The sequence below is a fragment of the Dromiciops gliroides genome, chromosome 2 (assembly GCF_019393635.1).
Source record: "Dromiciops gliroides isolate mDroGli1 chromosome 2, mDroGli1.pri, whole genome shotgun sequence".
Lineage (NCBI taxonomy): Eukaryota > Metazoa > Chordata > Mammalia > Microbiotheria > Microbiotheriidae > Dromiciops > Dromiciops gliroides.
In genome coordinates this window covers 47,553,130-47,579,139 of record NC_057862.1, presented here as the reverse complement: position 1 = coordinate 47,579,139, position 26,010 = coordinate 47,553,130, and the positions used below count along the sequence as shown (strand labels likewise).

General features: G+C 45.4%; 1 protein-coding gene across 2 annotated transcripts; it reads left to right on the top strand.

Annotated features, from left to right (window-relative positions):
• Positions 1-457: 457 nt before the first annotated feature.
• STOML1 (stomatin like 1) lies at positions 458-25,742 on the top strand. 2 transcript variants are annotated; one of them, XM_043988511.1, is made up of 8 exons: positions 458-597; positions 708-1,051; positions 12,221-12,327; positions 13,735-13,884; positions 15,744-15,947; positions 18,570-18,759; positions 21,448-21,675; positions 24,786-25,742. In XM_043988511.1, exons 2-8 carry the CDS (start codon positions 907-909, stop codon positions 24,977-24,979), a joined length of 1,218 nt encoding a protein of 405 aa, XP_043844446.1. In that variant the 5' UTR covers positions 458-597; positions 708-906; the 3' UTR covers positions 24,980-25,742. The 2 variants fall into 2 exon arrangements, with proteins under 2 accessions (XP_043844446.1, XP_043844445.1); XM_043988510.1 differs by having other exon boundaries at positions 503-605.
• The last annotated feature ends 268 nt before the right edge of the window (positions 25,743-26,010 follow it).

Below are 26,010 nucleotides of genomic sequence, written 5' to 3'. Positions count from 1 at the left end.
TTTTTAAATATATATATTATTACATGGATAAAATTCATCCTACATGGATTTTAAAAGTTGCACTTTGTCCAATTAATAATTCATGCACTTTATTTGATTTTCTCATGACATAACAGGACATGACATGATATGACATAACATAATAGATACTACATGGGTGCATTATAGCCTCCATATGGGGGTATTGGAGCTGTGCATTTTTAAAGGTTTCCATTATGATCTCATATTTTCTCTTTAAGACATGACCAACCCTGGGAGTAGTGTCTCCCTTTCCTCGGCCCCCACCCCGCATCTCCCCTTGCCCCACGGCTGGGAGCCTGGGATCTCTGCCGAGCTGGGGCATCACCCTAAGCACCTCCGCCGTGGGGGAGGGAGCAGGCACGCCCCCAGATTGCAGCCGGCTCACCCAGCCAGGTCCTCCCGGGCTAGAGGGAGCACGCCTGCAGCCAAGGCAAGGCTGGGCTGTGGAAACAGCTTCTTGTGGCTCCTCCTCTTCCCCTGTCCCCAGCTGAGGCTCCTGGATGACGTCACCTACCAGGAAGCCGCCGGCCCGGGGTGGGGAGGGAGGCCGGTGCCCATGGGTAGGGCTTCACCCAGGTGCAAAGGTTGGAAAACAGGAGAAGGGGGAGGCACCCAGGGCGTGGGTGGTCCCCCGGGCGGCGGGCGCGGGAGGGACCCCAGCTTCCTTTTTCTGCTTCTTTCTCTAGGTAGGGGCCCCTGGCCCCTGTCCAGGGAGCTGAGACCCCTCTGGACCATCGCCGGGCTGATGTCGGGCGCGTGACTGTTGGCATCTCCCGCTTGCTCCCTGCCCATTGCCTAGCAACAGTGAGCGGTGCAGAGGCTGCCTGAGGCAGGTGGGTCGTGCCATCGGAGAGGACCGGGAGCAGCCTCCCCACGCCAGGCATCATGTTTAGCAGGTCCGGCTACCGGGCCCTGCCCCTGGGCGACTTTGACCGCTTCCAGCAATCCAGCCTGGGCATCTACGGCTCCAAGCAGGGCTTCTTCCCCACCATTCTGGGGCGAGAGCGGCTAAGCCTGGGGCAGGACGTGGGTGAGTGATGGGGGAGGGCAGGGGAGCGTGTCCTCATTTGCACCCATGTCAGCTCTCCTCGAAGGGATGAGGGGGCAGGGGTGGTTACTGTCCTCTCTTCAACCCACGGCGAGTCAGACGGGGCTTTCGGGTCAGGGGGTCAACCCCTGCCCCTAAAGGAGACCTGGGACGCTGGGGCCAGCCTGACCACTAAGCACAGGGATGGGGAAACTTTGAGTGGGGAAAACCGAGTTTCCAACCCAGCTTTGGAGTTTACTGGCTTCTGGGAGAGTCACCTAGTCTTCCCCAGCCTCACAGATGAACCCTGGGGACCCTTTCCTGGGTATTCTCCAGAGAGGGCTTAGAACCAGCATGTCTCAAGAGGAGGAGGCCCTATGAGGAATCACTGATGCAAAACTGGAAAGAACTTGAGGTTGTCCAGCCCAGTGCTCCCATTTTATTATACCTGAGGAGACTGAGGGCTGAGAAGGGTGTGTAGGTAGTCACCCAAGGTGGGATTTGAACCCGGTTCTTCTGGCTCCAAAACTAGACTGTGTACTGGTGAAACTTGCTATTCGCAACACTCAGTAGGCTCTTCCCCATTTCTGAAGGTTCTCCTCTCAGTCCTTGCCTCCCTCTCTGGAATCTTTACTTCCCCTCACAGCTTAGCTAAAGCACCAACTCATTCAGGAAAGGGTTCTCCTCACATCCTAAGATTATTTCCTATTTACTTATCTGTTTGTACAGTCTTTCTCCCCAGTAATCTCCTTGAGAGCAGGGAATGTTTTTTGCTTTGTTTTTGTTTTGTTTTTTGTTTTTTTTGTTGTTGTATCCTCAGCATTTAACATAGTGCTTGGCACCCAACAGATGATCTACAAATGCTTGTTAAGTTAATTTGAATTAAAGTTAGATCTGGCAGGGTGTGTTGTACAGTGGAAAGAATGAAGTCAGAAGATCTCCAATTGGGAAGGCGTGAGCTCATGTCTGGTCTCAGGCACTTACTAGCTGTGTGACCTTGGGCAAGTCACTTTAAAAAAAAATCTGTTTGCCTTAGTTTCCTCAACTGCAAAATGGGGATAATAATGGCACCTACCTCCCAAGGTTGTTGTGGGGATCAAAGGAGATTGTACCTAGTAGGTGCTACATATAAATGCTAGCTGTTATTATTGCCATTGTTGTTGTTGCTCTTATCTATATGGAAATTCCCCCCACCCCCACCCCATGACCTCAAATTGCTTAACTTCACCCTATCTCAGTTTCCTCAACTGAAAAATGAGGGGAGGTTCCCACAGATAACCTTGAAGGTCCTGTCTAGGGCAGCCCATTTTTCTGTGAAATGTGGGGCTCTGCAGAGCTAGTGATGGGTCCTAGAAAGCCTTGGGAAGACTATATTTATTTTTAGCTCCTCTTATAACTGGTGGGAACAGTGTCGCTACCTCTAATAATATCAATCCCTCCCCACATCGGTCCAGCTCATTTTGTGCTCTCCCAAGGACTTTATTATATATTATCTGATTTCATGCTTACCATATCTGCAGGGCAGGAATTATCATTGTTGTTTTACAAATTAGAAGACTCAGTCTCTTAAAGTAAACTAAACAGAGTTACAGACAAGCTCAGGGGATTTGTAAAAGGAGAAAAGTTAAAACTTAGAAATGGCATGAGAGCATGATTCCCATTTCCCAGATGAAGACACTGAGCTTATGAGTCAGCAATAAAAACCTAAACCTGTTCAGCAATGCTATATTTGCTGGGCTTCCCTGCCCTTTGCCGGAGCAGACTTAATAAGTCCAATGTTACTGGACTCATTTCCTAAAATGTGGCTCATCTTAAAATAGCTCCCCAACTTTCAATGGCTCCCTGTTCCCTTCAGGATAAAATCTAAATTCCTTATATTGGCATTTGGTCTAGATCTTCCCTATTTAGTATTATAGAATTAGAGGATCGGGGGAACTCCATGGCAACAAATCTATAAAAGGGGTCCTCACTATCCGACAGGTATTCATGGAGCATCTGCCTCTTTGGGGCCAAGCGGAGCAAATCTAACCCTTCCTTCATAGGGTGGGTCTTCTCTTTTCCAAAGTATACGCATCCAGCCCCTCATATATGATAGGGCATCAGGGCCCTTTCACCAACATAGATGCCCTCCTGGGCATTTTCTAACTTATCAGTGTCCTTCTTAAACCAAGTCACCCAGAACTGAACACAGAACTGCAGATGAGGTCCAGCAAGAGTACTGTTGGACTAAAATCATGGCTCTCTTGATGCAATCCAAGATTTCATTCTCCTTTGTGGCTGCTACTGATTCATTCAGAACCACCTCTGTCTAGCCATGCCTGCCACCATCTTCTACTTGTGAGCTTGAGTTCTGGCCCCCTGAGTGCAAGACTTTATATTTTTCTTTACTGAATTTCATCTTGTTAGATCCATCCTAATGTTCTAGCCTGTCAAGATGCTTTTGGGTTCTGACTCTGATATTCATTGCATGATCTCTTTCTTATCCTTATGTCATCTGCAAATATGATGAGTATAACTTCATGAAAGGCATTATTGACAAAGGTTAAGCCACATAGGGCCGAGCACAGATCTCTATGCCACTCAACTAGAGTTTTCCAGCTGTGTTGGCTGTGATCTTTGAATAAGACTATCCAATGAGTTCTGTAGCGATTGAAATTGAGGTAAACTGAGGCACAAAGTTCTGAGCACGTTCAGTTTATTGGTAAGGCTAGCAGTTACCAGTAAAAGGGAGTCTTTAGTTCCTCAGTAAGACAAAAAGACCCCAAATGGGGCAGACAGATCATTTTTTAGACAAAATGAAGAACATCCCCAAACTGGAAGGCAGCATCATAGATGGGGAACACAATACGATTGGTTACAAAGCCTGTGACCTCATAGATGGAGGAGACAATATGATTGGTTACAAAGTCTGACGTATCACAGACATGGAGGATGATATGATTGGCTGGAAATCAGCAATATTGGGCTAGCAACTATCCCTAGGAAATCCTGATCAATATAGTCTACCTGCTAGAATAATTAATGGCATATAGATAACAGATTTCCTTTAATTGGTCAAGGACAGCTAGTGGTACAGAGATAACTGGTTTCTTTTAATTAAAGTGATTTATAGGGAAACTGAACTTTTAAACTTAACTCAGAAACAAAGCCATGTGACTTACGCAGTTATACAAAATGTATGCTATGGTACAGAATAGAATCAATTACAGAAATGAAGATAATATAAATTTCATTTTTTCAGTTCTGAATACATCTGATTGTATTATCATCTAATCTCTATCTCTGTCTTTTCCACAGAAATAATGAGGTACTTTATCAAAAAGTATTCTAAGGTTTAGGCAAACTCTGTCATCTACTAGTTTAGTCATTTAAATGAAATAATTTAATAGTGTTTCTCTCATCTTCTAGTTTAATCATTCAAGGGAGTCTGCCATGACTTGTTCTTGAAGCCATGCTGGATATTTGTAATCACTGCTTCTTCAGCCCTCATGTTAATTTTTCTTTCTAGACATTTTTCCAGGAATCGAAATGAAGCTCCTTGGCATATAATTTCAGACTCTTCTCTTTCCTTCTTTGAAAACTGGAACATTTGCCCTTCTCCAATGACATAACACTTCTCCAGTTTCTTGATCTCTTTCATCTTTCCCTGGCAGTGACTCAGCACTCACTTCTGCCTGGTCTTTCAGCACTTGAGGATGCAGTTCACCTGGGCCAGGTGATTTAAATGCATCAAGGGTACTTAAGCACTTTCTGACCATCTCCTTAATCATTTTGGGTATCAATGCCCCCATAATCATTTTGGTTCTTCCATTTTCCTTTGTCAAGAAAACAAATAAAATAAGATTTGAACAGCTCTGTCTTTTTTCTGTTGTAAGTTCTCATATAATTCAGCCCAGCCAAAGACTCTGTCTCTTCTTTGATCCTTCCCTTTCTCTCAATATAGCTAAGACATGTCCTTTTTTGTGGTCCTTAGCTTCTGTGGACAGCATCAGCTCATTCTGAGCTTTCACATTACTGGCACCATTTTACAAGACTGCCATGATCATATTCACTCTCTTTTAGCTGAGAATGAACTACCATTACTTTGTTCTCATCTTCTGTGCATTTCTTTTAAAAATCTAAGTTGGTTGTTGACTTGCCTCTTTACAACCACAATGGTCCCTATAGACAAATCCTATTTTTTCTCTTTGGTGAAATTGTTTCTTTTTCCATCTTCAGAATTTAATTCTCCAGACTATCCCCCCTAAGCAGGCTCCCCCCAAAGCATTTTACCCTATGGAATCTTTCCTTTTAACCATTTGAAATCTGTTTTCCCCAAATCTAGGTGATAGGTCAACCTACATGCTGATTTCTTCTCTTTTATCACTCTAGAATGAAATAATCATTTTCTTCTAGGCTTGCCATCATTTCCACCCCAGCAACCAGTTCTTTCCTCCTAGTGAGAATTCTTGTTGACTCCTTCACCTGTCAAAAGACGAAATTGTCAGCAGAGTCGAGTCAAGACCTCATTATCAGTTTCTCTGCTTTGGTCAGAGAGAGCTCCAGCCAAGTCTGCAAGAACAAATTCTCCTGTACTGCACTGATCTGTTTTCAGAATTCATCTAGCTACTTTTTTCTCTTCAGGTGGTTTGTAGGATTCTCCAATGACAAAATGACTTTTTCTCTCTCTCTCTCCTTTCACCCATATCCAAATATTCTCCATTATTCTTCCCTTCTCTGGTTATTGAATCTCCTCCCATGAATAAGCTTTGTTAATAACCAGTGCTCCCTCTTTTTCCACTTTTACAAATCTACACTATTTCCTCTGGGCCATGGACCAGTCATGGGTTTTTCATCCTTCCAATTCTTAGTCATTCTGATGGGGTAAAATTTGCCTCCTTTCATTAAGACCTCTACTTCTTTTTGTTATTGCCTAAACTGTGCGCATTTGCATATAGACATTTGAAGTCTTGTGTTTGACAACTTTTTTTTAATATTTTTGTCTCCCATGAATTTCTGGGTGTCGTATATGTGATTTTTCTTTCTTCTCTGTGGCTACTCTCTAAAGTAGGGGATTGACCTAAGCAGTCTTTTCCACCCTTCTTCAACACGCCCCTCCATCCTTTTTAGTTTAAAATGCTTTTGATTAATTTTGCAAGCTGCCTGAAAAATTCATTTTCACCTGCCTTTGTTAGGTATACTCCTATCTCTGGTGAGGAATCTGTCATCCTTATATTTTAAACCATTGCCTAGATATTCGAACTCCTTTCTCAGATACCAATTTCTTAGTCATCTGTTTATCTTTCAAATTATTTTTTTTTCTTTTCTGCATCCCTTTTTGTAAATGGACAAAGTGAAGAAAAAACAATCTATGCCCCATGGTGTTCAGTTTCTTGCCCAAGACTTCACAGTTTTGGGGATCGACTTTGAGGTTCCTTCTGAATGTGTCCTTTGTGCCCACAGAAATCACCAGAAGTGAGCAGTTGTCATCTCTTTTTTATAAGTTTCAGGAGGTCCTCTGTTACATGCCCCAGGAAGACAAGGGATCTCTCTATTATTGTTATTGCTTTGACCAAATATCGGCCTTAGTACCCCTGAGCTAAGAATGACCATCTCCTCCTCCTCCTCTCCTCCCCCTCATTCCTCCTCTGTGGCTTTCCTCCATCCTTTTCTGGAGTGTCAGCTGTTTTTTCCTCCTTGGCACATTGAACTCTCTCTTCTTCAAGAAGACCCTCAAACCTGATTTTTAAGCCTTAATTGTATAGCTTCCCCCTCCTTTCTCTTCAATCATCCTGACAAGAGCCTGTTCTTCTCACTTCCATCTTCAAATTCCTTTGCTCTTTCTCTCCCCTCATTGAAAGCTTTATTTCCATTTCCTTAAGAAAGGAGTCATTCTCGCTTACTATTGGAGAGGCATAGGCCACCTTCCATGACCCTCCTATGCAGTCTATGTTCCAACCACCTCCTCTTCCTTCCTTCCTTCCTTTCTTTCTTTCTTTCTTTCTTTCTTTCTTTCTTTCTTTCTTTCTTTCTTTCTTTCTTTCTTTCTTTCTTTCTTTCTTTCTTTCTTTCTTTCTTTCTTTCTTTCTCTCTTTCTCTCTTTCTCTCTTTCTTTCTCTCTTTCTCTCTTTCTCTCTTTCTCTCTCTCTCTCTCTCTCTCTCTCTCTCTCTCTCTCTCTCTCTCTCTCTCTTCCTTCCTTCCTTCCTTCCTTCCTTCCTTCCTTCCTTCCTTCCTTCCTTCCTTCCTTCCTTTCTTTCTTTCTTTCTTTCTTTCTTTCTTTCTTTCTTTCTTTCTTTCTTTCTTTCTTTCTTTCTTTCTGGTGTTTTCTTTTGTTGTTTTCTTTTGCATTGCAATAAGGGTTAAGTGACTTGCCAGGGTCACACAGCTACTAAGTGTCAAGTGTCTGAAGCTGGATTTCAACTCAGGCCTGCTTGAATCCAGGGCCACTGCTTTATCCACTGCACCACCCAGCTGCCCCCCCACCTCCCTTTTCTTACTGTCTGTCCCCTAAGCATTTCAGAATCATTCCTGTATCCAGATTCCTTCCCTGAATGTCTTTCCCTCTCCTCTCTGCCAAACCACATCCTCCCCATACTCTTAAGGCCCCACTTAAGTCCCGGCTCCCCCAGGAAACCTGCATTGGTCTCCCCAGCCAGAAACAATTTCTCTTTAAGAATTCTGGTAGCCCTTAATACCAGTATACTTTCACATGCTTCTTAGCATATCTGGCCTTGTGTTATTTATCTTTTCATAGGTAGGATGCCTGTCTCCTCTCTCAGTTCCAGGTGGAATTGAATTGTGAACTGCCTGAAATTCCCAGAGGAATGAGTAAATATATATTTAAGCTTCATTAAGTAAACACGCCTTAATAAACACATAATCCAGTAAGAGAAAAAGGATAACGAGGCAAAGGGGGGCAGGGAGAGGTGGGAGGGGAGCTGTTTAGCCAACAGGCATTAAACTGTCTTCCTGGGCTTCTGGCTCATAGTAGCCTCTTGCCTTCCCCACCCCACTGGATACAGGGTTAGCCCTCTATATGAGCTGAGCAGGCAAGTGATTTAAAGGACACTAGGAAGGTTCTTCTGCATAAATCAGCTCCTCAACCTGCATGTGATGGTACTTGGCATTCTAGCCTAAGACTTTCATTAATATCATGTCCTTGGGAAGCAGAGGAATTTGACTCTGTCCTGTAGGCAGAGGAAAAATGTTGATGGTTCATGGGGTAAGGGTTGTGAGGTGGGGTGGGGGGAGAGAAGGGAAAGGGGAGAGGGGACAGGAGTCATGGGATGTGGTAAGAAATACAGTGGTCCATCCACTGAGTGGAACTGTGGTGGCTGGGTTGGCTGGAATGACTGAGGAAACAAAGTTTTGAGTTCTTGAGCATATCGATTTATTGATAGGATGCCAATTGTACAACAGATAGGGACTAGGGCCCTTCAGCTAGGCACTGGATCCTGAATATGGGGGGAGACAGATTTATTTTTTTCATGAAATGAAAACATTTAACAGGATATAAACCAAGACACCAAGATTAGGTAATCTGATTTCTAATTGGAGGAAATAATTAGGAACTTTCCAAGTTGAGAGGGGGAGAGCAAATAGGCTCAGTTTCCTGAAATAAGAAAAAATAGATGTTCCAATCATATTCAATCAAAGGAACGATGGGCTATTGCAGTATTTACTCTGGAACAGTATAGCAAGATGAAGAAGGGGAAAACACCACCAAAATCACAAAAAGAGAAAATATTTTTAATGCCTTGCTATGTTCTTTGAATATATACTTTTCCTTGAAGTTTCTACCTGAAGTTCTTTTGTTCCAAAGATATGCATTTTTCTTTTCTTTTTTAACTTTTAAATGTGGTTTAAAAAAAAAAAAGAACAAGGAAACAGGAAGCAATTGACCAGTATGAGATCAGTTTTCAGATAAGACATACATACGGGTTGCTTGGCATGTATAATTGTGAGAGAACTTTATTGCATTGTTTGAATCTAGCCCTTCATGGCTGAGAAGCTAGACCATCACCTGTTGTTTAGAGACCAGATTTGTTTTGTGCTTAACTCAGGACCGAGGCTATGCTGGCCAGAAACCCAGTCAGATCTGAAGATTGATACAAGGAATTTCCCAAGGACCTGGAAGAATATTGTAACTGGGCTCTAGGGAAAGATCTCCTCTCTGGTAGTAGGCAGGGGACACACTCTTAGGCCAGATGTGAGGATATGGGCCCACATCATCGTGTTCCCTGAAATTCGACTTTTACTAATTCATTCCTTCCAGGGATTTCCCTAGAGCTGACACTGGACCATGTTGCTCCTCTATTCAATATAAAATATAAAATCCTCTCTTTGGTGGTGTTTAAAGCCTTTTACAACCTGGCCCCATCCTGCCTTCCAAGCCTAATTACCCATGACTCCCAAACCACACACTCTGCAGTCCAACCAAATTGGTCTTTGTGGGGTTCTTCACCCATGGGTCTCCATCTCTGGACTTATGCACCGGCTGTGGATGTGAAAGTTTGATAAGTAGATGCCTTTATTTCTTTTCTTGGAGGGTGAAGCAGGCTTTTCAATTAATTAGGATCCTGTGAGGTGCTCAGCTTTAGGGTCTAAATGAAGTCATGGAGCTGTTTCTTTATTCTTAATTCTTAATTTTCCTAAACCTGGCCAGCTCTCTTCCTGCGGAAATGGTCAGTTTTGTTTTCTGGTTAATCAGACGTAAATCTGAAAATAAAACTCAGTCAGTCATTTGAAATTTCGCTAGATTTAGGTTTCAAGATTACTAAATCCAACGATTTCAGGTACAGTAGTCTCTCTCTTTTTTTTAAAAAGAATAGTTTTTGGGGCACCTAGATGGTGCAGTGGATAGAGTACCAGCCCTGGAGTCAGGAGGACCTGAGTTCAAATCCGGCCTCAGACACTTAACACTTACTAGCTGTGTGACCCTGGGCAAGTCACTTAACCCCCATTGCCTCACTAAAAAAAAAGAATAGTTTTTGTAGAAGGCTTTAGAATCTCTACTGATCTAAGAACCATTTTTTATAATAAACATTTTTATTTAAAGTTTTGAGTTACAAATTTTATCCTTCCTTCCCTCCTTCCCCTCACCATTCCCTGAGGTGGTAAATAATCAGATATAGGTTACACAAGGGGCAATTATGTAAATCTTTACCACATTAGTCAATTTGCACAAGAAAACTTGAATAAAAGAAAAAAATGAAAGAAAGTTCAGTCTGTGTTCAATCAACATCAGTTCTTTCTTTGGAGGTGGATGGTATGTTTCATTGATAGTCCTTTGGGATTATCTTGGATCATTGTATTGTTGAGAATAGTTAAGTCATTCACAGTTCTTCGTTGAACAAAATTGTTGTCACTGTGCACAACATTCTCTTGGTTCTGCTCGCTTCACTATACATCAGTTCATACAAGCCTTTCCAGGTCTTTCTGAAGTCATCCTGCTTGTCATTTCCATTGTTTTGTTTTGTTTTTTGGCGGGGCAATGAGGGTTAAGTGACTTGCCCAAGGTCACATAGCTAGTAAGTGTCAAATGTCTGAGGTCGGATTTGAACTCAGGTCCTCCTGAATCCAGGGCCAGTGCTTTATCTACTTCACCACCTAGCTGCCCCCCCCCTTGTCATTTCCTAAAGCACAATAATATTCCATCACCCTCATATACTACAACTTGGAAGCATTTTTGGTTAGGGATCTTGTCGCAGCTCATAGAATATTGAACCAAATCATAAGGCTGTCCTGCTTCATGTTCTAGTTATGTGGTCAGTGTAGTGAATGGGGTGGATGCTTATTCACTCTCTTGCCCTGAGAATTTGAGCAATCCTTCAGCTGCCTCAGTCATGTCTGACAGTGTATTGGCTAAAAAAAATGAGTAACATTCTTTATAGTAATATATATATATTTTAAAGGATTAAAACTTTCTATCATATGAGCTCTCTGTCACAAAAAAATAAGGTGATAAGCTGGAGTGTGAGTCACTTTTTATATAGTCAGGAACAATAGTCTGTAACAAAAATAACAAGTAATAGCAACTAATATTTATATAGTACTTTAAGGTCTTTGAAGCACCTTGGATGTATATCTCCAACAATCCTGTGAAGTAGTAGCCAATTATTATCCCCATTTAACAGAGGAAGAAACTGAGGCTATTAAATAATTTGTAAAGAGGCACACAGCTAATAAGTGTCTGAGGTAGGATTTGAACACATGTCTTCCTGGCTCCTAGTCTAGGACTGTCCACTAATGCCACATAGCCGCCTCGCTTATTCTCAAAGTAAGCCAGGCCTGGGTGAAAAATAAAGGGAGAACCAGCCATGAACAGGGAAAGGAAGATACTGAGATTGGATGGGAGACATTCCACCAAATCTCATAAAATTCCCAAGGGCCAGTGCCAAGTTCAGTTGGAAGCCTGAATGCCAGAGCTGAGAAAAGCCTTAGAGATCTTCTAGTTCAACCCCCTCACTTTACAGATGAGGGAACTGAGGCACAGAGGGAGGTGCCTCATCTAACAGCTGATACAATTCCATGCAGTCAGCATTCTAAGGGGCAGAGGTGAGGAGGGGGCGCATTTTAGTCACGGGAGACAACTTGTACAGAAAGTGTCCCTAGGGAGAAATAGAATGCTGAGTTAGCAAACAGGCCAGTTGGCTGGATGAGAATGGGCCCGGGCATGAAAAGACTCATGTGAAATAAGTCTGGAAAGGAGGGCTGGAGTCAGTCCGAAGGGGTTTGCAATGGGAAGCCACATTTGTTTTGTTTGTTTTTTTTTATCTTGAGGAAATAGGGAGCCACCGAACCTTCTTGAGCAGGGGAGTGACAATTGTTTTGGCAGCTGTGTAGGGAAAGGCTGGAGTGGAAACTAGAAACTGGGAGGCCATTGCAATAGTTCAAACGAGAATTGATGAAGGCTTGAATTAGGGTAGAATGAGAGGAGTCAAGGTTCACTCTGAAGGTCTCAAGCCTGTGTGTGATAGTGTTATTAATATTGGATCGTTCAACTAGCATTTATTAAGCACCTCCTGTGTGAACCATCCCTGCCCTTAAGGAACTTGAAGAAATAAGGAAGAGAGTGGGCAGCTCCCAGGCCAGGGTCCTTTTCCTGATGAGGCTTCCATAGCAACCCCTTGTTAGTCCGCTCTGTGAGCTGATGCCTGCTCAGCCTCTGTCTCTGTCTTCTCTTCAAACAGACTCTCCCCAGAGCTGGCCCTCATACATCTGCCATGGCATCATCAGTTTCCTGGTGTTCCTGCTGCTCATTATCACATTCCCCATTTCTGGATGGTTTGCCTTGAAGGTAAGACTGACAAGGTCCAAGGATCATCCCCTGCCTTTTCTGCCCAACACCTCTAACCCAGACCCATGGGCTATAATAATAAGATAATTGTAATTGGCATCAGGAGACCTGAATTCCACCTCTGCTGCTGAACATCTGGATGACCTTGAATGAATCTTTTTGTTTTTTTGTTTTTTGGGGGGTTTTTTGGAGGGGCAATGAGGGTTAAGTGACTTGCCCAGGGTCACACAGCTAGTAACTGTCAAGTGTCTGAGGCTGGATTTGAACTCAGGTCCTCCTGAATCCAACGCCAGTGCTTTATCCACTGCGCCACCTAGCTGCTCCCTGAATGACTCTTTTAACCCTGAAGGCTCCCAGGTTCTTCATCTGTAAAATGAAGGGATTGGACTAGATAGTCTTTGAGGGTCCCACTCAGCTCTTCATTTGTGATCTCTTCATTTTACCTTTCTAAATAATAACTTCACTGAGCCTTTGATTTGGTTCCAAAATAGGGGCAATACCTCACAAATACGTGGAAACCGCTTTTTACCCCTTCAAGTGTCATATAAAGGAGGGGTTTTTATTATTATACTTGAATACTTAAACAGTGGAGAGCTGAAAAGTCTGGCTGGATAGAGCTATGGGGAGCTTGGACTTTATCACCAAATCCAAAAATACTTGGATTGCATAAAGCCCTTTGAAATTCCTGCCAGGCCAATTTAGGAAAAATAATTCGATCATCTGCTCCGTCCAGCAGATGAGGTGTGTAGAATCCATGCCCACCAAGAGGAAACAGTGGGAAATGGAAATGGGTTTTTGAAGGATTTGGATAGAATGATTCGTGGCAGAACCTTTGATGAAGATGGAGAGATGCTTGGAGAATGACCAGCCTTTCCCACAAAACAACCCTAGAGAATCCTGGACTGAATGGACCAAGGAAGGGGATTCTGTGCAGTGGACTGTGCTTAGGGGAAGCTGGGCTCTAGTCTGGACCCTGTCACCCCTCAGATGCTCTGTGGCGCGGGGCGAGTCATGACCTCTGTGGGCCTCACTTCCTTCTCAGAGACACAGATGTTTCTTTCCTGGCTTCCGGAGTAGGAAGGGGGTAAAATACTTTGCCTTCCTCCTATGTAGACATAACAGAAGGAGGAAGGGAAATTTTAAACTAGCTAATCTTTCCCTCTCGTTTTCAACATGAGTTAAGCACAAAACAAATCTGGTCTCTAAACAACAGGTGGTGGTCTAGCTTCTCAGCCATGAAGGGCTAGATTCAAATCAGGACTCAGATGGGAGTGAGGGGGTCAGGAATAAGAGATGCCTAGTAACCCAGGGAAGTTGGCAGAAGTTGGTGGCAGGCCTGCATGGCAGAGGGGCATCTTGGGCCCTCTGCTCACAGGGTCTAACCCTCCTTTTTGCTCCAATCTGCAGATTGTCCCTACCTATGAGCGGATGGTTGTGTTTCGTTTGGGGCGGATCCGGGCCCCCCAGGGGCCGGGCATGGTCCTGCTGCTTCCTTTTATCGACTCTTGGCAGAGGGTGGATCTGAGGACAAGAGCATTCAATGTCCCTCCCTGTAAGGTAAGGAGCATCACCTCTGTCCCCTACGCCTGGCCTTGTGGCGTGGGGATGGGCAGAAGGGTTCACCTACTCATGGCGTTTCTTTTGTTGGAAGTTCGTCCTGGCTCCCAGACATCCTTTCCTGTTGCAATAAGCATATCCTACAGGCCCAGCCGTGCATTATGGAAGACGCAGAAAGAAAAGGAGTGGTCTCTGCCCTTGGGGAGATCATAGGCTTGGTGGGGGAGTGGGTGATGATAGAAAAGGCTTGACACACTTAGAGAAATGAGAGGATAATGACAAAGTATGGGGAAGAGGGGCATGGTTTAGGCCAATAACATAACAGGAATTGTCAGTCCTCTGGCTGGGGCCTAGTAGGATAGGTTGGGTTGGAACCCAGAGACAAAGCAGACCCACAGGAGAGGGATGGAGTCGGGGTGGGGGGGGCAAGCGGAAGGATCCAGCTGGTGATTTAGGATGCTTCTATTAAGTAGATAATTAGGGGAACTTAGGGAAGTGGTGAGAAAAGGCAGCTTCCGACACCAGCCTGATTTTCCACCGTTCTGATTTTCCACCGTTCTGTCTTGTCTCAGTTTTTTGCTTTTGCCCTGGCTTCCTAGAGATACTGGGGAACTGCCCCCTCAAGATGTCTCTTCTGCCATCACTGGGCCTAAGCAGCTCCCTTTCTGTTTCTTAGCTTACCTGGAAATGGAGAGTGTTTTTTTGCTCCCCCTCCAAAAGGAATTTATTAATATTTAAGGATAAGAAAGTAGAGTCAAAGCAATATTCAGGGGACAGAATTGGTGAGTTACGTACTCCAGGAGCTGTAGCCTATGAGGCTCTTTGAGTCCTAGAAGCTGGCCCAGCTTCGGGGTTAACGAACCCTTCTCCCATCTACCCCGTTTGCTGTTGACCTTGGTATTGGATTTGGTTTTAGCATCATAACTCAAAAAAAGATGCCCATCACAAGTAAAGCCAGCTCCTGGGCCAGCAAGGACAGAGGGTGTTGAGGCCACGAAGCAACAACATGGCAGGAGAGTTTACTCTGGGGGTGAGGAGAGAAAAATAGGTGAGGAATGACTGGAAGTGGGACTTCTTTAAATCTCATAGACAACAGCTGGTCTACCTGCTTCTGTCTTTTCCTCAAATTCTTTTCCTGGAACAACCAGTTGTGGGGTCCCCAGCATAACTTCTGTGATGGGTGGGCTTCAGAGTCCCCTGAGAAAGGTCCTTCTGGTCAGTGAAATGTAGGGGAGATCTCGTGTGTGTGTGTGTGTGTGTGTGTGTGTGTGTGTGTGTGTGTGTGTGTGTGTGTGAGAGAGAGAGAGAGAGAGAGAGAGAGAGAGAGAGAATTTAACTGTCTCCGTGTCAGTGAGTCTTTGTATATCCCTAGGCTCTTAGTAGGATCATAAACCCCACAGAAGAGAGTCCAGAGTCCAGCTCATCCAAATCCCTTATTTTATAGAGTAGGAAATGATGCCCATGGAATGTAAGTGACTTGTCCAAGGTCACACAGGTTGTATTCCTCAGAGTGGATTTGCACCTAGGTCCTCCATCTCTAGGGTCAATGCTTTTCCATTGTACCAAATGATAAATGTGCACTGACTGATGAATGAACCAAGTGTGTCTATGATTGAGTGTGTGAATGTCGCTGTGTCTTATGTACCAGTGATCCGCATTTCACCTTGGGTCTTCCAAAGTGGGCCTGGTAGGGTGTTGGTCTGTCATCCTAGGGAGTGTCTGGGAATATCAAGGAAAGGAGGTGACCAGAATGAATCCGACTGTTGCCAGAACCTATGGAAGGTCACTGCCCATTTCCCCTCAAACTGGTCCAGGCCCCGGACCTCTGAGCCATCTCTGACCCACCTCCTCCCTTCCAGCTGACCTCCAAGGATGGTGCGCTGGTCTCTGTGGGGGCTGATGTCCAGTTCCGCATCTGGGACCCTGTGTTATCAGTGATGATGGTGAAGGATTTGAACTCGGCCACCCGCATGACGACCCATAACGCTATGACGAAGACCCTGTTGAAGAAGCAGCTGCGTGAGATCCAGATGGAAAAGCTGAAGATCGGGGATCAGCTCCTAGTAAGCATCCCTTGTTCTGTCCTCCTGCCATTACCTGGGCTCGTTGGGTGGGAGAGGGTGGCAGAGAGAGGATGTCTTCTCACAAGGCAAATAGAAGGAAAACAAGAGTCGGGAGGCCTGGCTCTGTCACTGTGGGATCTTCAGCAAACTAATGTACATGCGTGCTCAATAGCCTTGGTTTCTTCATGTGTCAAATGGGTATAATAAACTCTAGCCAGTTCACCAAGACACTTGGGAAGACATGATGAGATAGACGAGTAATCGGACTAAGTCCAGGCTCTACTTCAGGTGGGAAGGGATCAGAATCCCAGGCTTAGAAGTGACAAACAGTGGGGCATTTCGTCTCTGATAATCCCTGTTCTCCCAGCCTCTTGGCTTCAAGCAAGATTGTACCCGCTACATGAATGCTGGTTGACTTGACTTGCTGACTTTCCCCCTCAAGCCTCAGTCCCATGGAAATGATGATGTAAGGGGTGCTTTTGGGTATGTTTTGGGAGGATCCTAAGCTCATGATTTCAGGATATTCCTGTGCCCTCTGAAAGCGAGTCCCTAAATGTAGACTATTGAAATGATCAGAGACAGATAGACAAAGAGAGGAGAAGAGGGGGAGACAGATAAATAGTGAGAGGGAGACAATAGCAAGACAAACAGACAGACAATAGCAAGTAGGTACTGTGCTCGCCCCACCCATCCCATTTAGTTGAGCGGGCTACAGTTCAATAAAAGAAGCGTTTCTTAAGCAGGTGTTTTCTCTATATTTGTATTCCCAGCACCTAACACAATGCCTGGCACATAGCAGTACCTTATTGTTTGGCTGATTTGTGCACAATACATTGTGCTGGCACTTTTTTGGGGGCGGCGGGGAATGTCTAAAGACAAAAAGAATAGTCCCTGCCCTCAAAGGACTTATATTCGCTGAGGGGAATACAGCTTCTACACAGATAAGTCTATGTTATGAGAAAAGACTGAACAAGGGCACCCCAGGCACAATGGGAAGGGAAGGAGGGACCAAAGTCATGCTTTTGGTGGTCACAAAACAGGAGCCATTTTCTTCCATTGAGGATGATGTAAAGGGAAATTTCCCTGACTTGGAACTGCACAGGAGGGAGGTTTGAGGCGTTGCCTCTGCACCATGAATTAAGTCCTGAAGCAGGCTCCTGGGGGAGCAGGGAGACTGTGGCTGGCCAAGCCCTCAGACCGAGCTGCGTCTGGTCCCTCCCCTTTGGGAGTAGCGTGCAACAGACATTAGTGATCCTTAGATTGGACAGTGCAGTCCCGGGGAGGTCAGAGTGAGCATCCCCTGCCACAGTTGTGGGTCTAGGTCTCCGTGGATCAAGGCAGGGTCAGGGAGCCAGGGATGCCATTGGGTCCCATCCTCATCTGCCCTTAGGTGGGAGTTAGTGCATTACCCCAGGAATTCCTTCCATGGTATTTGGAAACCTAGGGGCCATTCCAAGGAGTCAGCATCAGGGGCAGTCGGGACCTCTGAACAGGGCCTGTTCTTGTCTGTCCGTCCATGCGGGGACCCAGAGCGTGACTCCAGTCTTCTCAGGTCACAAAAGGAAAGGGCCTATAATCTAACTGGGCCACTGGCCTCTGCTACCTAGCATGTGGTCCATAGCAGTCAGGCCACATTTCTTGTTACCATAAGGGGAAATACTGACTCAGGAAAGGAGGCTGTGCCCCAGATTTCCAGAGGAAATCATTTCCTGGCCCTGAGAATCTCAGGTTGTACCACTCCTTTGGATGACTATCCCTTTAAGAAAGGGGACAGGGTGGATGAAAGGTGGGACAGCGACACCCCGGATTTCTGGCAGGAGGAGCCAGGATTCTGGCACTAGGTTTAACATCATCTGTCACATCTGTATGATAATTTTTTATCCCGTTATCTCACTTAAACCTCACACATATTCCTATGAGGTAAATGGGGAGGGGGGTGTGGGATTATTGTTCCTATTTTACAAATGAGTAGGAGTGAGGGGAGGGGCTTGTCAGTAACAAGGTCAGGGAAAGAACCAGATCTCTTGATTCCCAGCCTGAGGCTTTTTTCCCATCATACTGATTCCCAGATTTTGGGAAGAATCACGTTTTCCTAATACAACTAACCTGAGTTATTCTGGTCAAAATAAAATGAATCTGGGCAGCTAGGTGGCGCAGTGGATAAAGCACCCGCCCTGAATTCAGGAGTACCTGAGTTCAAATCCAGCCTCAGACACTTAACACTTACTAGCTGTGTGACCCTGGGCAAGTCACTTAACCCCAATTGCCTCACCAAAAAAAAAAAAAAAAAAAAAGTAAAATAAAATGAATCTGTACCCAACAGCACTTTTGAAGGAGCCGAATGGGTTCGAGGGACCCTTCTCAAGGGATGGAATGAGACCTGGGTGTCCGAGTCCTTCTGAGGCTGGAGATCGCTGTGTGAATTATTCCCTCCTAGAAAACTGAGCAAACCCACAGCTGTCCTCCGGGTGATGGGTAGGGCAGACTTCATGCCTGGGGACAATACTCGGTGCATGATTATCCTTGGACCTCCCCTAGCCCAGGTGATACCAACCTCTGTCCTCCTTTCTTCTTCCCTCCCTCCTGTCCTCTCTACCCCTCATAACCTGCCCCCCCCCCCAGCTGGAGATCAATGACATGACCAAGCTGTGGGGTCTGGAAGTGGACCGAGTGGAGCTGACCGTGGAGGCTGTGCTGCAGGCTCCCCAGGATGCCCCCGCCCTGCCCGGCCTGGACAGCGCCATCCAACAGCTGGCGCTCCATTTCTTTGGCGCCGGCAGTGGTGGAAATGCACCTGTAGCGGCTGAGACAGGTAGCTGGGCAAAGGCGAAGAGGTGTTACAATTTACTCCATCCATAAACATTTCAGGGCCTGTGATGTACAAAGTTCTGGGGACGTGAATATGAAAAATGAACGTATGGGCTGTGGGGAGGGGTATCACTAAATAAGAAAAGGGTAAGGTAAAAATGTGGCAGGGCAAAGAACTCCGGGCAGAGCGTTCATAGGTCAGCCGCCAGAGGAGCGGTCATTTTCAGCCAGCGGTCCAGGAGAGATCAACGGATCAATCATTGACCAGTAAGTGTCTATTTGGGCTAGGCTCTGGGAATAAAAGAACCAAGAGTAAAACAACACTTACTCTCAAGGAGCTTCCCTTCCAATGACAGGTACACATGGAAATAATATAGACATGAATCTAAAGAGAATAAAGGTATGCCAGGGAGCTAATTAAATACGACATTGTTTGGTATCAGGAAGGGAAAAAAGACTTCTGGCAGAAGCCTGTACCTTGGAGGAAAAGAGAGATACTGAGTCAGCATTTTAGACACAGGCTTTGGCCAACACAAAGACCCAGTGATGGGGCAGGGAGAGGCCCCGCGGGGCTAGATCGGGGAAGGTGGGAGGGGGAGGGATAGCCAATGAGGAAGGAAAGCCGGGGCCAGCGCGTGCAGGGAGGGCTGTCACAGCAATGAGAGGGATTTCTGTTTTATTTGAGAGGCAATTGGAAGCCACTGGAGTCTATTGAGTGGGGAGTCACGTGGTCAGATCAGCACTTAAGGGAAATTACTTTAGTAGCTGTGGGGGGATGGGCTGGAGAGGTGAAAATCTTTAAGCAAAGAGATGTAGGAGGAGGCAGTTGCAATAATGTAGTGAGAGGTGATGAGGGTCTGAAGTGAGGTGGTAACTGAGTGGAGAAAGGCTAGATAGATGGGAGAGATAGGGTGAGTTAGAAAGGGCGAGATTCAGCCACTAATTGGCTATGGGGGAGAGGGAGAGGGAGAGGGAGACGCTTAAGGGCAATGCCAGACTTGTGAACCTCGGAGCCGGGAGGGATGTCAAGTTTCTTCAATAGAAATAAGAAAGTTTGGAAGATGAGAGTTTGGGCCAGAGGGGGAAAGAGGATGATTTCTGTTTTAGGCATCTTGAGTTTTAGATGTCTCCGGGTCATCCAGTTTGAAATGACCTGTAGGTACTTAGTGAGGTCGGGATGAAGCTTGGGGGGACTTGGGTTAAGGCCAGGAAAAACTTCAAGGGAGAGAAGGGTTTCAGCAGGTAGAGGGAATATGTCCTAGGCACAGGACATGCGCACAGGTGGGAGAGGATGGGAAGAGTGTGAGGAGCAGCTGATGGTCTGGCTTACTAGGATGGAGAGTGAAAAGAACAACATTAATGTGAAGAAAGTGAGGATGGGGCATTTGAGGGAATGAGACAGGATGGGGAAGAACTGGAGGACCCTTAAGCAAAGCAGTTGTGTCCTGGAGCAGTTACATTCTGACCAGTCACGTTTTGGGGTTTTTTTTTTTTGTGTGTGGCTGGAGCTCCACTGGTGACCTCAGATACAGGAAAGGTTGGCTTCATCCTGTGAAATCCCAGAGGAGAGAAATAGGACCAGTGGGCAAGGGAGGGAGATTTCAGCTCAGTGGAGGAGAGCTTTTCAACAACTAGATAATGGAACATGCCTTGGGAGGTGGTCTGCTCCCCATCTCTGCAAGGGTCTGGTTGTCCCTCAATCAGGGAGGGTCTGGCAGGGTTTGCTGCACTGGGAGGAAGCTTGGGCTCTTCAGACTCTAAGATTCTATGAATTTTCAAACTTTCAAGGATCTTGTCACTGAAGGCATGCTCTATCTCCTTCCTCTTCCTCCTCCCTTCCCCCAAATTTTCATCTGTGGTCCTTGGGGCTCTTTGCAGAGAGTTTGATTTCTTAAACTGTCTCATTTGTCAATAACTTTCTCCTACTTATCTCATACCTTGGGCAATTTCCAGTGGCTCTTGATCCCTGAAAGATCTCTCCCCAAAGAGGGGCTGGCAGAAAATGTCATTAGAGGGAACTAAGGCAGAATGCTGGGCTGATCTGCCAGGAAATAAAGGGGCTGGGGAAGACAGTCTGAGAGAGGGCCAGCAGATCTCCCAGAATGGAAAAATCAGTTCAAAGGACAAATCAGAGGGAAGAGGATAGGTGGCCTTTATTTTAGAGTCATCATTCTGATGGGGGAGATGTGATGGGATCCATCTTGGGAATGTCTTATCAGATTGGGGAGATTAATAAGGAATAAGGACTCAATGGGGGATTTCACTGATCTAGGGAACTCTACTGATGAAGGTTGGCCCCTTCTCTGCCACTTCTAGCCTTGTCATGGCTTAGGGCTCTGAGAGGGAAGGAGACTGGGCCAAGGTCACACAATCAGTAAATGGTAGAGTCTAGAATTGAACCCTCTTCTTCATTACTCAGAGGTTCCCTCCTCTATTATTACACCAGGTTGTTTGGGGAGGAATATAAAGTCTAAAACAATATAACCATAGCTAGCATTTATATAGCGCCTTAAGTTTTGCAAAGTACTTGAGCTGTGTTATCTCACTGGACCCTCGGTACAACTTGGGCTTACCTGGTTTCTAAGGTCCCTTCTAGTGGGGAGGCTTTGCAGTTCTGGGTTGGGTCATCATTCGGTCGACACAATCGTCTGTTCACTCTTCTCTCCCATTATCCGGCTTCTCTGCTCATCAGACACCATGGAGATGGTGAATGAAGTAGAAGGGTCCCCCCCATCTGCCAACAACCCAAGCAGCACCAGCAATGGCAACACCAAGAAGAGGCTAACGGTGGAGGAGCTGCTGGGGGCTGTGGAGCTGTTTCTGTCCGAGGCCTTGGTCAGTCAAGTCCAGGCCTGCTACCAGTTTAACATCCTCCTGCCCAACGGCACCCACAGCACCTACTTCATTGATCTCACCACAGGTAGAGACGTCCTTCTGGATTGCTCTCTTGGCCCACGGGGCCAAGGCTCCCTTTGTTTGTGGGAATCTTGATGTTCCAGTTTTGGGATTATCTGCTCTACAATTTGTCTATTTCAGAGATGGTTTTGGAGACTGGTTCTTTGCCACTTTTTCCCTTCCACTACCCCAGGAGGTGCTGGGCCCTGCCAGGATAGGTGGGAAGGGAAATTCAGTTTGATGGAATAAGCATCTATTGAGAGCCTCCTCTGTAACAGACACTGTACTTACTGGGTGTTAGGGAGATAGCTATGTGGGAGTCTCTGACTCTGTGGTTGCAAGGTCAAATAGGAAGGAATCAAGGATTATCCACTGTTTGGGATTATCTGCATCTCCCTGGATAATGAAAGTTGGCTGCATTTAAAATTAAATGAGAGAATATATGTAAAGTGCTTGACAAATCTTCAAGCACTATATACCAAATATTGTTGTTGTTAGTTGTTTTAGCAGTTTCTCGCTCTCCATTACTCCATTTAGGGTTTTCTTGGCAAAGATACTGGAGAGATTTGCTGTTTTCTTTCCTAGCTCATTTTACAGAGGAGGAAACTGAGGCAAACAGGGTTAAGTAACTTGCCCAGGGTCGGTCACACAGCTAGTAAGAGTCTGAGACTGGATTTGAACTCAGTTCTTCCCGACCCCAGGCCTGGTGCTCTATATGCTGCACCACTTAGCTACTGCACATTAAATATTAGCTATTGTTATTTATTAATTTGCTACCAAAATATTTATAAAATTCAGTGGGTAAGTATGTCCCCAAAGGAAGTCTCCAGAGTTGTATGGTGATGGGTCAGAACGCTTTTGGATTCAACCTAAGGCCTCAGAAACTTCGGCAAAGCAATGCCAATAATAATAATAATAATAATAATAGTAATAGTAATAATAACCCAAAGAACGTTAAATATAAAGAGAAAATAGCAGAATGACAGCTTGTCCCAAGGCTATTTCTATCTAAACTCTAGTGAATAATGTCTAATTTCTATAGCACACAGCTGGTGGTGCACCAAGTCTGAAAATAGGAATACTGGAGTTGATCTTATTTCAGACACTTATTAGCTATGTGACCCTGGGTAAATCACTTCACTGCTGCCTGCCTCAGTTTCCTCCTCAAATGAGATAATATCTGTACAGTGCTTAGCAGGATGCCTGGAATGAGCTTGATAGAGGCCTATCCTCCTCCTCCCTCTTTCCACACGTAGGTTCACCAAACACTTTATGCCGTACATTGCCTCACCTGATCTCCCTGCAAACTCTTGAGGTACAAAGTCTCACTTATCTTTGGAGAAAGGATGAGATGGGGAGAAGCATAAGGAAGATGAGATCTTTTATAAAGGGAAGGGGCGTCTCAGTATTAATGATCGGACAGTCCTGGGTTCATAGATTTATCGATGATAGAGAATCCAGAGGGCGCCTGCTCCAACCTCCTTATTATAGATGAAGAATAATAGGTCTAAACATGGCAATTGACAGGTAATGAGAGAGTTAGAATTTGAACTCAGAACCTCTGGCTCCAGTTCTCTGTCCGCCCCATGGATATATGTTGTTGCTATAGGCTGAAATGGTACCTTGGGGAAAGCACAGGCTTTAGGGCTAGAAAGACCTGGGTACAAATCTGGCCTCTTATCCAACATCTGTGTGTAACCTTGGTCTGGAGGCGTCACATCTACAAAGTTTCCTCCTTGGTAAAATGAGGGGGTTGGGCTAGGTGGTCTTGGCAGTTCCACGTCCTTCCAGCTCCCAATCTATCGGTTGCCATGATCCCCAGGAGCTCTTAGACACAGACACCCCCATTTCTGATAGAATTTAAGGGACTTGCCGAAAGTCACCCAGCAGGGGGCATAGCTTGAATTTGAACTCAGGTCCTCTCACTCCAAACCCTCCTTTGAGTGCTTAGCACACAGTGCCTGGCACATATTAGGTGCTTAATAAATGTTCTTGAGTTTCCATTGAACCACAGTACCCATTTCAAGAAGAGCAAAACAACAACAGCAACTAGTACTTTACCATTTACAAAGCCCTTTCAGATGAGATAATATTTGTAAAAGTGTTTAGCACAAAAAAAAACCCCAACAAATTAAAACAAATAAACAAACAAAAAAAGTGTTTAGCACGTGGCAGGCAATTAATCAATGCTTATTCCCTTCCATCCCCACTCCCTCCTCCATTTTCTTACCACAACTATGTGAGGTAGAAAAATGGAAAGAGATTTCAGGGTAAAATCTGGACCATACAGTGAGTGGATTAGCTGCAGAGCCAAGAGATACATTGGTAGCCTGGCCATTAAAAACATTTATTTTTAACATTCATTTACATTTTCTTTTTAATTTCAAATTCTCTCCCTCCCTCCTGCTCCATTCCCACCCATTGAGAAGGCAAGCAATCTGATATTAATTATACATGTGATGTCATGCAAAACATTTTCATGTTAACTGTGTTATAAATATATATATATATAACAAGATACCTAAAGAAAGTAAAAAATTATGTATTTCAGTCTGTACTCAGAATTCATCAATTCTCTCTCTGGAGATGAATAGTATCATTTTTCTTGGTTCTTTTCTAATTGTCTTGGATCATTGTCTTAATCAGAGTAGCCAAGTTTTTCCACAGCTTATTATCATGCAGTGTTGCTGTTACTGTGTACAATGATCCCCTGGTTCTGCTTACTTCACTCTGCATCAGTTCATATCAGTCTTCCCAAGTTTTTTCTGAAGCCATCCTGCTTATCATTTCTTACAGCACAATAATATTCTATTACAGTCATATACCACGAATTGTTCAGCCATTCCCCAATTGAAGGGCATCCCCTCAATTTCCAATTCTTTGCCACTATAAAAAGAATTGCTATAAATACTTTTGTACACATAGGTCCTTTTCCCTTTCCTTTGATCTCTTTGGATATTGCTGGGTCAAAGGATCTGCCCAGTTTGATCTCCCTTTGGGCAGAGTTCTGAATTGTCCTCCAGCATGGCTAGACTAACCTGACCATTTGAAACCTTCCTAGCCAGGAGACACATTGGTAGCCTGGCCTTTGGAAGTCTTCCTACCCACACCAGCTGTTTCTCTCTTGTCCTCCAGGGAGTGGGAAGATTGGGCATGGTGTGTCGGAGTGCAATCCAGACGTGGTTTTGGAAATGACTGAGGCTGACCTGCTAGCCCTATTCTCTGGGCAACTGAGGCCCTTTGAAGCTTACATGAGCGGGCGGCTGAAAGTGAAGGGCGATTTGAACATGGCCATGAAGATGGAGTTGCTCTTGAGGGCCATGAAATAGCAGAAGAGCAGCAAAGCCTGTCTCGGTCCTGGCCTTGAGTCCCCAGCCCCTCAAGGTGCTTATTGGCAACCAACGGCGAAGCGGCTTCTTTGGCCCATAAAGTAGTGCTGGGAAAAGTTGACGACTCCCTTTCCCTGCCTGGTCTTCCTCACCCAGTTTGTTCTTTTGACAAGTCTTTCCTGAGACCCAACCCTGTACCAGGGGACACCAGGGAAGAGACAGGAGAAGACCTATGCTCTCGAGGGACCCCTGCTCTGTCTGTGGAGACAAGACCCACACCTATGCAACCACTGGAGAGCATCACCAAGCAATCTAAAACCCGGTGTTGGAGTACACCGAGTGTGCTCTTGCTGTAGTAGGAGGCCAGGAGAAAGGCAATGATTACCAAGGACTGGGCTAGTCGGGGAAAGCTTCGGCTGGCCTTTAGAGAGGGAGGAGGAGGAGGAGGAGAAGGGAGCACTGCCATCCCAGCCCAGAAAGACAGGCCTCCTACAAGCCGATGGAATCCAGAATAGAGACCAGAAGACTAGGGATGGAGGCAGGGACTCTCTGGCCCTGGGCATCGCCTCAGAATGGGGAGGAGAAGGGGCTGGCCCCTTCCCCTGGCAGGCCTCTTGGGCTTGTGGATGCTGTGTCTCTCTTCCCTGTCCTGCATGTGATATCGAGGATGACGGGAGGTGGGGAGGTGGGGCATGTTTACTGGTCTGACTTTTGACTGAATTGTTTTTGTTTGTGTTTTAAATTAAAAAACTAAAAAACCTGATTTGTGTGTTTAAGATAGAAGGAGGGGGACAGGTCCTTGGGAGGAAACTGGCCTGCCAGTTAGAAATCAGCTGTTTGTAAATAGGGTGTGAGTCCATGGGCTGAGCTTTGGGTTCTCCTGCCATTGTTTTTACTCTGGAAGTGACTGGGGTAGGTGGAGTGGATGAGGTCCCGACTCTAGGCTCTCTTTCCCCTGGGCCTGCTCTGCTCCTGTCTTCCTCAAGGTCCAAGTCCCAAAGGAGAAATAGTAAAGTAGAGGCCAGGACCAG